Source organism: Caretta caretta, chromosome 2 (assembly GCF_965140235.1).
Source record: "Caretta caretta isolate rCarCar2 chromosome 2, rCarCar1.hap1, whole genome shotgun sequence".
NCBI classification, from domain to species: Eukaryota; Metazoa; Chordata; order Testudines; family Cheloniidae; genus Caretta; species Caretta caretta.
Window position 1 is genome coordinate 185,975,524 of NC_134207.1, and position 14,685 is coordinate 185,990,208.

The 14,685-nt window shown below is 42.5% G+C and overlaps 1 protein-coding gene across 46 annotated transcripts in view; it reads left to right on the forward strand.

Moving 5' to 3' along the window:
* Positions 1-14,685, forward strand: part of CLASP2 (cytoplasmic linker associated protein 2) — a 265,828-nt gene that overhangs the window by 84,271 nt on the left and 166,872 nt on the right. For 35 of the 46 annotated variants that reach the window (XM_048838896.2, XM_048838906.2, XM_048838922.2 and 32 more), the window contains one exon: positions 9,946-10,092. In XM_048838896.2, the coding sequence (XP_048694853.1) occupies positions 9,946-10,092 (147 nt within the window). Of the gene's footprint in view, positions 1-9,252; positions 9,471-9,945; positions 10,093-14,685 lie in introns of those variants that run through there. The other 11 variants (XM_048838934.2, XM_048838938.2, XM_048838941.2 and 8 more) reach the window with 2 other exon arrangements.

A 14,685-nucleotide genomic window follows, 5' to 3' on the forward strand; every position in this document is an offset into this window, starting at 1 on the left:
GCGCTGCCTCTACCGCCTGGGAGAAGCTCACATCGTGGCTAGGGGTAGTATTTGCTAATCCTTTCCCAGACGAACCCGAGAAGGCTGAGACCTTCATCTCTGAAGAGCTGGCCATGAGACTGCATGTGGACTTAGACCAGGGAACCCCCTGCGTACATCGGCTTGATTCAGTGAGGAGCTTGCTTCCTGCTACTACATCCAATTCCAGTGCTGGTAAGATCACCCCCACTGACCCCAGGGTGGGGGCTTAATCAGGAAGTTTGAAAGCACTCCTACAAGCATATAGCTACATCTTCATCTAAGTCCAAGAAAATGGACATTCCCTCCACTAGCTCAGGGATTGAGCTCATTCCAAATGCCACAGGCATGAGAAGAAGACTCAGAAACTATGGGAGCCAACTGTCCCAGGCATTGAACCGCCAGTACTGCCATCACTGGCACCCCACAAGGCATGAGAACTTCAGGGAAAGTCATTACTAATGTCTGGGAAGGAAAGAGTGCCCCTCACACTGGGAAGATCCTGATCCATGGCTGAATCCCAAGAGGTCTTTGCCTTATCTGACCCAGTGTGTCCCTCCTTTGTTGGGTCCCTCCCTTCCAAGGAGATCATATCTCCTCCATGGGATGTGCCTGGGGCAGGAGTGGGAAAACTATGGCCCACGGGCCAGATCTGTCTTGCCAGCCATTTTAATCCGGTCCGCAAGCTCCCCCTGGAGAGCGGGGTCTGGTGCTTGCCCCGCTCTGGCACTTCAGCTGTGGAGCAGGGTTGGGGGCTGCTCCATGCGGCTCCTGGAAGCAGAGGCATGGCCCCGCTCCAGCTCCTATGCATAGGAGCAGCCAGGGGGCTCTGCTCTGCACATTGCACAGCCAGTGGGAGCTGCAGGGGCGGTGCCTGCAGACAGGGCAGCATGCAGAGCCGCCTGGCTGCGCTTCCGCATAGGAGCCAGAAAAGGGACATGCCACTGCTTCCAGGAGCCACTTGAGGTAAGCACTGCCCGGAACCTGCACCCCACGCCCCAACCCCTTGCCCCAGCCCTGATCCTCCTCCAGACTTCTGAACCCCTCGATCCCAGCTCGGAGCACTCTCCTGCATGCCAGAGCCTGCACCCCTTCCTGCTCCCCAGCCCCTTCCCCAGCCCTGATCCCCTCCCACCTGCTGAAATCCTTGGTCCCAGCCCAAAGCCCCCTCCTATACCCCAAACTCCTCATCCCCAGAGCCTGCATCCCCAGCTGGAACCCGCACCCCCCCTGAACCCCACTCCCCCACCCCAGCGCCCCCTTCTGCACCCTGAACTCCTAATTTATGGCCCCACCCTGGAGCCTGCACCCCCAGCCAGAGCCCTTACCCCCTTCTGCACCTGAACCCCAATTTTGTGAGCATTCATGGCCCGCCATACAATTTCTATTCCCAGATGTGGCCTTTGGGCCAAAAAGTTTGCCCACCACTAGCCCAGGATATAGCGTCTCTTGCCCTCCTCACAGGTACTATATTCGGTTCCATCGGCTCCAACAGTGCCGCCATTAGAACCAGAGTCCGCCTTCTCCCCTTCTGATGAATCAGAACCAGGAGAAGAACAACCTCTTCCATACTGCTCCTATACGCCATCACTGAGACATGCACATCCGAGGGAACTGCTACCCCCATATCCTCCTCGGAACCACTGTTACCCCATGCCATGGGGCCCTCTGCAACCTCTGGTGGATCTGGTTTACTGACCATATTAGGGGCCCTGGGCACAGTATCCTCTCTCAGAACCTGCCTGACCTGCAAGAGAATCACTTCCTGCTTCCCCCCCAAAGCGAACTATCAGACAGGTTCATAAATCCAATAGCGGAGGAAGAATTTTACACCCTGGCCTGGCAGTTCTACTGGAGCCGACTAGGGTTTCCATCCTCCTCACCGGATGAAACAGTAACTACATTATCTCCCTCCCCACCAGGTGACTTCCTAGAGTTCCAGGAGCTTCTAAGGAGAGTTGAGGGAGAATTACACATCCCACTGGAGGACATTCAAGACTCTGTGTAAGCTCCTGGATATCCTACACACCTCAGCACCTGCAAGAATAGTGCTCCCAACTAACAATGCCATATTGGTTCCAGCCAGAGCTGGATGGCATACTCTAGCCACATGTTCTAGCCTAAAGGAACTAAGAAATGTTACTGTTACCAACCAAGGGGTCAGAATTCCTCTTCTCTCACCTTGCTCTGAACTTGCGGATGGTTCAGACTGCTTCAGAGAGGACCAAGCAGCAACACCCTCCATCTACTGGGGGCAAGGAATGGAAGTGCCTCAATCTTCTGGGAAGGAAAATCTTCTCTTCCTCCAGTTTGCAATTCTTGATTGGCAATTATCAAGCACTATAGGCTAATATGCCCTAGTATAACCTGCTTCCAAACCCTTGTCAAGGAAGGGAAACTCAAAGCTAGAACTGCCCTCCATTCGACAATAGTCACAGCTGATACCTCCTCTGGGGCCATGGCCACAGCTGTCATGATGCATAGGGAATCCTGGCTTCATGCTTCTGGTTTTCCTAGGGAGATCCAGAACACCATCAAGTACCTCCCTTTTGAGAAATCCCATCTTTACAACCACAAGACAGATGAGTCTTTACATACATTGAAAGATTCTCTGGCTGCCCTCTGCTGGTTGGGCATATGCACTCATGCCCCAAAAAGGAAGTTCCACTGCCCGTCATCCACACACAGGTACAGGTCTCCTCAGTTCTATCACTAGAGGCCTTACAAACCACCACAAAAATGCCATCTTGCCTCGTTGGCTTCCTCGTCTCAAACCCAGCCTGAGGCCAAGAAGTATTTTTGATACAAGCTCAAGAGCTGCCAGCCACAGACCTAACACCTTGTGACCCCTCTCTCTTTTATCACTCGTGGAGTGCAATACTAATGGACAGATAGGTGCTTAATGTCATCCGCCACGGCCATACAATCAAGTTTGTCGCACTGTCTCCTCCAAACCCTCCCTCCCTCATCCCCCTTTGGGGACCACTGTCATGACAGTATTCTCGCCCAAGAAGTGAACTCCTTATTGCATTGGGGAGCAATAGAGCACATTGCTCTGGAATTTCAAGGAACAGGGTTCTACTCCACTTACTTCCTGCCCCCCCCCCCCCAAAAAAGGGCAGTTGGAGACCAATCACCAACCTCTGCCACCTCAATTGCTTCATCTGCAAACTCAGGTTTCACATGGTACTGCTGGCAGTTATAATTCCATTCCTAGAAAAAGGCATGTGGTTTACGGCTCTCGATATGAAGGACACTTACTTCCATGTTGACATTCATCCCACCCACAGACGTTTTCTCAGATTTATGGCGTGTGCTGATTTCCAGTACTGAGTACTTTCCTTCGGAATAATTACCGCTCCCAGAGTCTTCACCAAAGTATTTTCCATAGCAGCAGCTCACATCAGGTGTTATGGTTTTCTTGTTTTTCCATACCCCGACAACTGGCTCCTGTCAGCCAAGCCCTGCCGGGAAGCCCTTGTATCAACCTCCAAACTACTCGACTTCCTCGCTTCACTTGGAGTCAGCGTCAACATTGAAAAATTGATCCTTAACACTATGCAGTCACTAGACTTGATTGGGGCTACCGTAAATTCTATCATGGCGCTGGCGTACCTGCCCACAGACAGGTTTGGGGTGATGAACACCATCATATCTCACATCATGAACAACCTACATATACCAGTCAGGACTTGCCTGTCTCTTTTGGGCTACATGGCTTGCACCTACATGATTCCTTTTTGCAAGACTTCATTTTTGCTGCCTTCAGACGTGGCTCCAGTCTGTGCACTTGCTGAACTGCCACTCTGTGGACCTCAGGCTTGACATTTCTGGCCAAGGTACTGTCATCCCTTCTGTCATGGACAGACCCACATCACATGCACCTGGGAGTTCCCTTTCTTTCCTTCTCTCAGAGCAGAATTATCACCAACATGACCCTGGTAGGCTGGGGAGCTTGTATGGACAACCACACGGGGCAAGGCATGTGAATGCATTGTGAATCCAGGATGCACATCAATATCCTGAGTCTTTGAGCAGTGTGAAAGGCATGCAAATCCTCTCTCCCACTCATTCACTCTCATCATGTCCTCATCTTGTCAGACACCACCACCACGATTTTCTATATCAAGAAACAAGAGGGAAGGGAGATCTTCGGCTCTCTGCACAGAAGAGATCAATCTCTGCAAAGCTATAGTGACTGTTACAAGATATATCAAATAATATGAATTTAAGGCCAACTAGAATAGTTTATATTTTGGTAACAGCTGAGTAGCCCTGTCGTCCTTGTCAGTTCCCTTTGACAAAACAATGTTGATACTTTATTCTGTTATTAAAAGATTTCATTATTCTGCTGTCCCCAGACTTCTACATATCCCTCATTGTTTTATAATGAAAACATCATCTTGCTCTGTGTAATAATGTTACTTTGAAAACAATAGATTTTGGAAAAGATCTTGAATTATTTGTGAATATCAAGGTCAATTGTAGCTGCTTATTTTCTGGTATATCTGAATGCCTTTTAAATCACATGTTGCATGTTCAAAATTTGGCAGTTTAAAAGCTCACAAGTACCACTACCTCAAGATTACAGCATATTAGTCTTATTTTAAAAACTTTCCATTGATTTCTATCAAAGTTACATTGATTTTTTTTTTAAATTTGAATTGGTGTTTAAGACTTCATATGGACTTGGTCTGTAACATTTGCTCTGATCTTTTTTCAGTTTATTTTCAAAATTGGCCTGTAAGATCCAACTTGACCAATGACTGCAACACACCTTAAGTGGGGGAAGGGCATTGTCTGACTTGCTGGGGAAAGGGGTATACCTCTTTAAGGGCAGGGGCATAAATGTTGCCTGAGGATGCTGACTCATCCCTCCCAGCTGACTGGAAGAGGGCGGAGAGTACTAGGTGCAAGCAGGGCAGGGGAAGCCCTCTTTTACTTGGACCAAGCAGAGCAGCACCCATCCTCTGAACCCTGAAAGTGGTAAAATACCAGATTTGGTCAGGATCTGCTGTAGGCACTCTGCTACCTACTCCTTTCTTGTGGGGGCTAGGAAGGAATTTTTCCCTCACCGCCAAGTTGGCCAAGGAAAAATGGGGGGATTATTTTCCCCACTGTGAGTTTGGGCGGGGCTTATTTGTGGCGAGCATGGAATGGAGGTCAGACTATGATGTCACAACTCATTCTGTAAACGAGGGGCAGATATCCAGTGCAGGTGCTCCGTAGGGAAGGGAAACAGTGATCAGATAAATGGTTTGGTGAAGGATTTAAAGGAGGTGTTTGTTAAAGGGGCAGAAACATGGAGGTTTGTGGCTTCTATAACTGGAACGGCAGGGAGACTACCTTCCCCTCCTCCTTTATAGCCCACCTTACCCTTCATTTGAAGGGGTGGGAATGGTAAGGGCCCAGCAGTGTGTTGGCTGGGACCAGGTTGGAAAAAAGGGGGGCACTGATGGAAGCCCCCCGGGTAGATATTGAAATGATCATGGAGTTACTGACACTGTGTGTACACTCTTTATCTGCCAGGTACTCCCAGACAGTTGTTAATAATGTTGCAGCCTCATTAAACCACATCCAGTGTCTCCTGGCCTTCTTTCGGTATAGTCAGACAATTGCCTATTTACTTTGCCCTGAATTTAATCTCATGATGATAGAAGCTAGTGTTCTGTGATTATGTGCTTGATCTGTGGCATTCTCTTCCTCCAGCTATTAGAAACTGTCAAACTCATTCTGCGCTTGTTGTTGCTTTCAGTTGTTCAGCCTGTATTGTAGAAATATACAGGACTTCACAGGTGCCAGGTGACTCATTACATACTGTGTATGGTATAATAGTCATGGGCAGCAAGAACAACTCAGGACAGTCAGTTCATGCTAATTGCCATGTCTGGATTTTAATTAGGTACCCAACTGTCACTGAATTTCAATGGGGTGTTGGGTGCCTAAAGGCTTGTCTACATGATGGGGTAATGCACTGTATGGGAATGTAATTTCTAAAGCGTACTAACACGTTGCTCATGAATTGATCCATGTCGATACTGCTAGTGTGCTTTAATGTGGTGTTTGAAGTAGTACGTTAATGCACTGTAATGAACCTTTAGTGCACACCAGCAGGGTCTACATTAACCTACTCTGCATAACACATTATTGTGCTTTAGAAATCATACCCTCCTAGAGTGCATTACCCCACTGTATAGACAAGCCTTGACTCCCTTTCTCTTCTTTAAATAGCTCACCTGTATTGATTTAAAATAAAGTTGCTGAGTCACCAAACTGCAGTGAGAGAAATGAGTGAAATTTGAGTTCTTTCAACCCATTAATTCTCCATTTCCTTTGCAACTTAATTCTATTCATTGCTTGCTTCCTGAAAATTTGATACCTTGTACAAATGAATTGAACATGTGTATTATTATAGAATATCAGGGTTGGAAGGGCCCTCAGGAGGTCATCTAGTCCAACCCCCTGATCAAAGCAGAACCAATCCCCATTTTTTTTGCCTCAGATCTTTAAATGGACCACTCAAGGATTGAACTCACAACCCTGGGTTTAGCAGGCCAATGCTCAAACCACTGAGCTATCCCTCTGTACGCTACTCTATGTTATGGCAACATTCTCTATTTAAAGTTATGGATCAGCTTGCATAACTCCTGCTTTCAGTAACCTCCAAGTTTCTGGAAAAAATATTATTTTGGGTTCTGGTTTCTTGGTCCCAAAATGAATTGTGTATGTGTGATATTCTGTGTGTGAAAATTGTTTGGCCGTTTTGTGGTATCCCAGAATGGAAGAGCTGTTTTTGTTTTGTCCGTTGTCCACCTCACCCCCCTTCACATCCTGAGGTAATTTTTCAAACAATTTAACTTTAAAACTTCATATATACTTTAGATATTATCCCCAGTTATTGCAAGTTCCTATACTTAGTGAAGAAATTTGACTTGGAAATAGTGAAATTAATTTAAAAATGAAAAATAATGAAATAAATGTGAAAACTGCATGCATAGACATGACTCCACCAGGGCTGCTAATCTCAAGATGACCAGATGCAGTGTTTCAGCTGTACGCAGTAGGCTAAATTATGGCCCGGAGTAAGTGGATTCAGCTCAGCTGATTTTTGTGGCATTATACCCCTGCTGAAAAAGGTGCCCAAATCCAGAGTGTTGCAGACGGAAATATATACAGGTGTATTTATTTTCGTGATTCGGTACTCAAATGTCTGTGTATATATACGTGTGAAAAATGTGAATTTTACATAATACTTGAAGTAAATGTAATACATTTATAGAAGCCTGTGACAATTTCTGTAAACACAGATTTGAAGCTTCGGATATATGCAAATGCTGTTGTATGTCTTTCTAGAACTGGAGCCTCCCTAAAGATCAGTGGGGGTTATATTGTTAATAAATTCCAGAGACACAAAAGCATAAATACACAAAAGGCTGGGGGAAAGTTGCAATTCCTATAAAAAACTATAATTAAATTTTGACTTCATATATTATAAAATCTTAAATGTAATTATTTTATCTGAGATTTAAAATTTCTTATTAAACTAGGTATTGTTTCATATTCAGTTTATGTATTTGTAAGATTATAGAGTAATTTGTGTGCATTTTTAGTAGAAATCTGTCCAATATTCTTTTTAAAGTCCTTGCAGCTTCATATATACCCTGGAATAAGAACCTTTACAAATGTAAAATCTTACTATTACTTTTTAATTGCACTGGAAACAGTTTTATTTTTTATAAAAATTGCTTTCTCATCTCATCAATATTTGCAACTCAGACTGCAGTATTGTTCTTTTGACTGACAATATGAAAGTCTAGCCTGTTTTCACAGTCAAAGCTGAAAAAAATGCAGTATGTATGTATTAACAGTGAAAAATTTAGAGTTAAATTTTAATAATCAGCTACTTCTGGTATCATAATTTAAGAAATTTTAGGTGGCTATTCATCGTATTGTTTTAAAAAAGACGTTAAAAATTGGCTTCATCTACAGCCTGTTTTTAATACTATTTTGAAGTTACGTTGTTTCCCTGAGTCAGAATCCTCAGTGTTAATCGCTACCATTAACATTTATTTCATGCAGCATTAAGTTTATAAAACTTAATCATGTGATTAGATTAATGGATGTAAAAGTTTTTTTTTTTAAATGGTGATGTTTACAATTACATTTTTAAGACACTAAGAGTTAAATCAGTGTCTTTTCTTAGTTAGAACTGAAGTGTATTCTCCCAGTTCTTGTGTGAGGACTGAGTACTGTTTCCATGGAAACTCCTGGAATAGTGTGTGTTTCTTCACTGCCCTTCCTCTTGCATTCTGATTTGCTTACATATCCATACACAGAAGTATTCTTAATCACATTCTCTTAAATGGTGGTTGAAAGGAAACAAGCATGTTGGAGAAAATTTTCAGATACACAGTTACTGATATTTTCTAGGTTTTTGATTTGTAAATGAAAGTAGGGGTTTAATAGTGCTATAAGTTGTTTTGGTTAAACAAAAATATTTCTGAAGTCATACTGTCGTTAGGAAACTAAAGTAAACCCCAGAATGTTCAGTGTTTTTACATCAGCTGTCGCTATAAATGCCATTTGGAAAAACATGTTTGCTTTGATATGATAGTGAATGTGTCTTCCCCCAGGAGATTCTTTTTAAATATAGTTCATTTTATAGGGAACAGTTTGCCATTCAGTGTACACCAAGGTTAAATAAACATTAAAATTCCTGAAATAAAAGCAGTGCTGTGATATTTTTTAGAAATGGCAGATTACAGTGAAGAAATATTTGCTAAATTGGCTTATATCATTGTTATGCAGCTGCGTGTCAGCCTCACCCATCTTGTTTATGATATGAACTACAGGTTTGTTTTTACGTGCATTGCAGGGCTCTAGATAAATCCAACTTTTTCTACTAAATTAATTACAAAATGGTCCCAGTTTGCTTCTGGAATTCTTTTTTATTAAAAAATTAATTTAAAAACCAAGTGCAGCACATCCTTTTGAGAATATTTTAACTGTTAGCTGGAGATGAGTTTCTGACTTGACTGAACAAAAGACAAGCCCTTGTATTTTTGGGGTACGTGTGAAAACCCTCGAGCAAAGTATGGGTATGAAATTTTTAAAGGGTTGAAATTGTGGCTGCAAATATCGTGTGTGGGGGAATGAATTTATATGTATGAAGAATTTTCACCTTTTCATCTGGCAGTGGCTACCAGAAAATGATGTCACCTTGAAGCTGATTGGTTGTTTCAGCACCTAGTGCAGGGAAGAGAGAGGAAGATGCCGGCACAAATCTCAGTGGTGGAGCTATGGTGTTTTCTGACAGTTTTGGATAGAATCTTTGATTGGTATTGAGAATCTATTGTGTGTGGCCATGTGAGGTATTGGGAGCATCCTGGTGTGAGGGGAATTAAGAGCTATCAGAGGAATGAGGCGGTTGATCTGCAAGCGGATCTGTGATTGTAAGTTGCAAGATCTGGGTGGAAGAAATAAGACGGAGTGTTGGTAGACACATTATGGGAGGATGTGTAGCAGAAAATGCATGCATGAGTAGAGGAAAAGGGAGAAGCATTGCTCTTGGATAGCCTGGAATGAACTGAAAATTATATTCATTTTTGGGAAGATGATGGACAGGACACATTTAAACTGTGCAGAGAATTTTTCTTTTTGTGATGTTGAATATGTAGGATTCATTTTTGTGTTTAATACTGTAATAATTGCGAATCCAAAGGCAGTATTATATAAAATCTTGTGGTGTTAAAATGCTTTTTATTTTTCTTTGTCATCTGTTTCCCATGCCATAGACAAAGGGCAAAATAATTAGTATTAAATTTTATTTGATCTTTTGGTAAATTTCTGTGAAAAGTGCAGCAGAGCAATTTTTAAAAAAAACCCTCTGTTCTCATAAGTAAATTTCTTTTATGCATCCTTTTGTAGATAAAAGCTTTGATGATGAGGAGTCAGTGGATGGAAATAGGCCATCGTCAGCTGCTTCAGCTTTCAAGGTTCCTGCACCTAAAAAACTCGGGAATCCTTCAAACAGTGCAAGAAAACCAGGTTCAGCTGGTGGGCCTAAGGTTGGAGGTAATATAAATCTACTCACACTCTGATATGCTTTTCCTCCAATCCTGACATAGCGAGCACAAATCAAATAACTTTGGAGGATGATTGTTTATATACAATTAACAAAGCTTTATTAATGAATTCTTGGTTTTGCTTATTCAATGGATGCAGTACTTTAGCTGCTATATATGTGGGTATATAAGCATACAGTTAACACATAAAGGGCTACAAATGTTTATCTGTCATAGAATGGGTGTCATAAATCAAATGAACATGTTGAAGGTGGAAATCAGATTGATGAAAGCTCTGAATAGATGTGTGGGTCTCTGTTAACTCCCAGGACAACCAATTATTGCAAAAAACATGCTTATAAAATCTGCAATAGATTTGTAGAATTCAAGTTGTAATGGAGGCCCACACCTTTTTCAAATGGTTGAAGAACCTTCATGTACCTCAACAAAACAGAGGGGCGTGTGTATCTAGTACACCTTTAGAGTTTTTTGCCTTCTTAAACTGGCTACAATAACTATGAAGTATATTGAAAAACAGAAAAAGCTGGGCAATATACAAAACTGTTATCATGATTTATGTGTAATAGAAGTAAGCAGTACATATCTTGTTCTTATTATGTATGGAAGTTAATCATTTTGGTTAGAGAAATGTGTTTGTGATCTGTGGTATCAGACTCATTGCATGGAGTTCATTCCAATTCTGTATCTAAGATCTAACCAGAAACATAATTATTACTTTTTTTCGACCATTTTATGTAAGAATAAAAGTGAATATTTACTGCTAGAAGGATGACAGTTGTCATATTTGCCCACTCATGTATTCAGCAAATGATATAGTTTGGGAAAACATTTTCCATTTCTGCTTTGAAGTACCTGAAAATTAAAAGGATCTGATTTCAGCCTGCTGAGAGTGAAATTTTTTAATATGCCAGTTTTTAGATATTAAAAGCTATGAATAGCTAATTATTTTTAATAGTGTTGGTTTTTTCAGATAAGCATCACTGTTTTGTTTGCTAGAACCTGTCTGCAAGATTTTTTTTCAATTCTAGGTTGCTCATCTAACATTGTTAAATGTGAACTGCCCAGTGAAAATGAATTAGCACTGATATATGATTTACATGTACTCACCAACCAAGTTGTGAGGTTCATTAGCATACCAATAAGATACAACTAATGTATATATTTTCTCCCTTCCAATATAATCTTAGTACTTTCTTGTTCACTGAAGATATTCCCAAAAGATGACATCATATGTACTGGCATAACAGTTCAATTTACGATGATGTCAGAGTGAACCAGGAAGTACGTAAACAAAAGGATTTCACACTTGTTTTATTTTTTAAAGTTGCTTAATATTTACCTTTTTTTGCTGAATACCTTTCTCATGCTGGTTCTTGTGGACATTTCGTATGGGTATCTAGACTTAATTAAAAATTTAGTTTTTTAGGTCCTTTGTAGGTCCTTTTTATGATAAACTGATTTTTAAAAGGAACAGGTTTGTACATTAAGAGCATTGGACTATTTTTTTTTCTTTTCGAATGTTACACAGATGTGGTACTAGAACTGAAGTTTTAAGATCCAAATTCCCTCCTTTGCAAAGTTCTTACCAAGCTTTTAAAACTGTAATTCTATTAACTATAGCCACTCTACTAGTATAGTAAACAGTTAACCACTCTACTAAACTATCTAAAACTTCATCACAGAAGAAATATTAACTATAAAATAATAAATTTTAAATCGCTGAAACTTTATTTTGCTTTCTTCCTTTTCCCGATTGACTGCCACACTTTAAAAAACAAGGTACAGGAAATTAGACTGTACAAAAGTAATAGCACTAATTTATCAAAATTGAGACATGTCAAAAATAAATGTAACAGTTACTTTGCTTTATATATTTGCCTTTTCTATTGGTCTTCCTTTTTCAGTTCTGGAAACCGTAAAGGTGTTTCTTCTCTCTCTTTCTGTATAGAATCATAGAATAGAATATCAGGGTTGGAAAGGACCTCAGGAGGTCATCTAGTCTAACCCCCTGCTCAAAGCAGGACCAGTCCCCAATTTTTGCCCCATCCCTAAATGGCCCCCTTGAGGATTGAACTCACAAACCTGGGTTTAGCAGGCCACTGCTCAAATCACTGAGCTATCCCCCCTCCGAGCTATCCCCCTCATACCTGTAGTCAAGGTTTTGAATATGTTTTAAAAAAAACGGTAGGCTGGCATATCTGATGGAATAACTTAGTCTTCTCTCAGAGAAAGATTATACAGTTTCTGGTTTCAGAGTAGCAGCCGTGTTAGTCTGTATCCGCAAAAATTAAAGGAGGACTTGTGGCACCTTACAGACTAACAAATCTATTTGAGCATAAGCTTTCGTGAGCTACAGCTTCATGGATGAAGTGAGCTGTAGCTCACGAAAGCTTATGCTCAAATAGATTTGTTAGTCTCTAAGGTGCCACAAGTCCTCCTTTTCTTTATACAATTACTGTGAATGCAAAAATATTCCTAGTACACACATACTGTTCCCATTCATTTCAGGCTGCTAAAGATGACAGAGGTTCTTGGCTTTTTTGGTTTTGTTTTGGTTGTGTCTTTTTTACTGTAATCAGGCTAAGGATTTTTTTGTCACCTTGGTCATGCAAAAAGGAAGTGTTGCCTCTAAAAGAAGAAAATTAGCCCTGGTCTACACTACAGAATTAGATTGATGCAAGGCAGTTTACATCAACCTATGTCTGTAAGCGTCTACACTAAAATGTTGCTCCCGCCAATGTAACTCAACCATTATGCCGACTTAATAACTTGACCTCCACAAGAGGCGTAGCACTTAGGTCAATGTAGTTAAATTCCATTACCTGTTTGCACTGCGTGGAGAGCTCACATAGCAACTGCCCAGCTGACCATGCCAGCGCCACGTAGCAAACACCCTCCTACCTGGAGTACACAGAGGTAGTGGATCTCCTGGGTTTGTGGGGAAAAAGACTGTGCAGGCATAGCTCTGATCCAGCAGTAGAAATGCCAATATCTACGAGCAGATCGCTCAGGATATGGGGAGAATGGCTACAACAGGGATATGCAGCAGTGCACATGAAAATCAAAGAGCTGCAGCAGGTATACCAGAAGGCAAAGGAGGCTAACAGTCACTCTGGAGCAGAGCTGAAAACATGTTGCTTCTACAAGAGACTGCATGCCATCCTTTGGGGAGGCCCAACTGCCAAGAGCCCTTGGATACTTCGGGGGGGCCCCTGTATTGCACAGTGACGAGGAGGTATTGGATGAGGAAACGGAGGAGGAGTATGGGGAACAGGTGACTGGAGGATTCAGTGGTGTGGCAAGCCAGGAACTCTTTCTGATGCTGGAGCACTCGAGCCAGTCCCTACCATACAGCACTGGCAAGCCTGATGTAGGGGAAGGAACTTCTGGTAAGCATGCAGTTTGCTTTGATATTGCAGTTCATTTACTACTTTTTAATCAGGGTAGAAGATGTAGTGAAATAATCAATAGAGGTAGACTTGCTATCTGCTTCTCGTTCTCCGATATAGTGAGGTAGAGGGGGTCCTGGAAAATAGTTTGTTTATGCGCACCAGGATGTCCCATGAATCCTCAAGGAAACTTTCCTGGCGGTAGTCTGCAATCCTCTGCTGAAGGTTTTGGGGAGGGCTGTCTTATTTTTTCCACCATGGTAGGACACTTTCCCAAGCCAGTCAGTAATTACTTCAGCTAGCACCATTTCAGCACACAGGCTAGCAGCATATGGACCCGGTCTGCGGCCAGATGCGTGCAGGGGGTGTTCCCTTTCAGGAGTTACCCTTAGGAGTGAGATACCAGCTAAAATCATCACCACCTGTGGAAAACGGTGCCAGGATTCAGTTCAGTTGCCCTATTCCACATATGCTGGTGCCCATGTGCTCCCCCACACTTACTGTCCCAAATTGCCCCCTTCTCCCTGAGCTGTACTCACTATGGCTGCAGCTGCCACCGTGCTCTATGAATCCCAAGTGCAAGTGAGACTGTAGTACTTGTAACTTTTGTGGATCAAGGGGAGTGAAAACACTCTAAATAGTACCTCTGTGCATTGTGTCTTTTTTAGCTGGAAATGTGGCTTTGAGGGGTCTCGCCATCCACACCAGTGGAGTGGTTCAGCCAGATAAGGAGGAAAAGAAAGAGAGCATGGGACGATATGTTCCAAGAGATCCTGCAAGCCTCTGCTTGGAGGAGCACCCTTCTGGACAGAATGGGAAAGGAGAGTGCGGAGAGGAGAAACGTGCTGCAAAAGGACAGATGCAGCAAGATGTGACAGTGCTTCTCAAGACCGGACGGACATGCTGGAGACTCTTACAGACCTTCTGGTCTAAGTGACCTGTGGTGGTCATCTCCCACTGCAGCCTATCGATAACTGCATTCTGGGACCTCCCTATCCATCCCACCCGCCCCATATGTTCCAGGGCCGCTGCAGTACCACTACCCCTCCATCCTGAGGAAAGAGTACAGACAATCACAGCCACACGTACTCTGACCTGAGAGAGAGACTGTTGGTGTATTGTTTGAAATGAGAACGAATGTTCTTTCCCTTTCAAAGGTTCTTTTCCCTGTATTTACATAGTTTCGTTCAGTT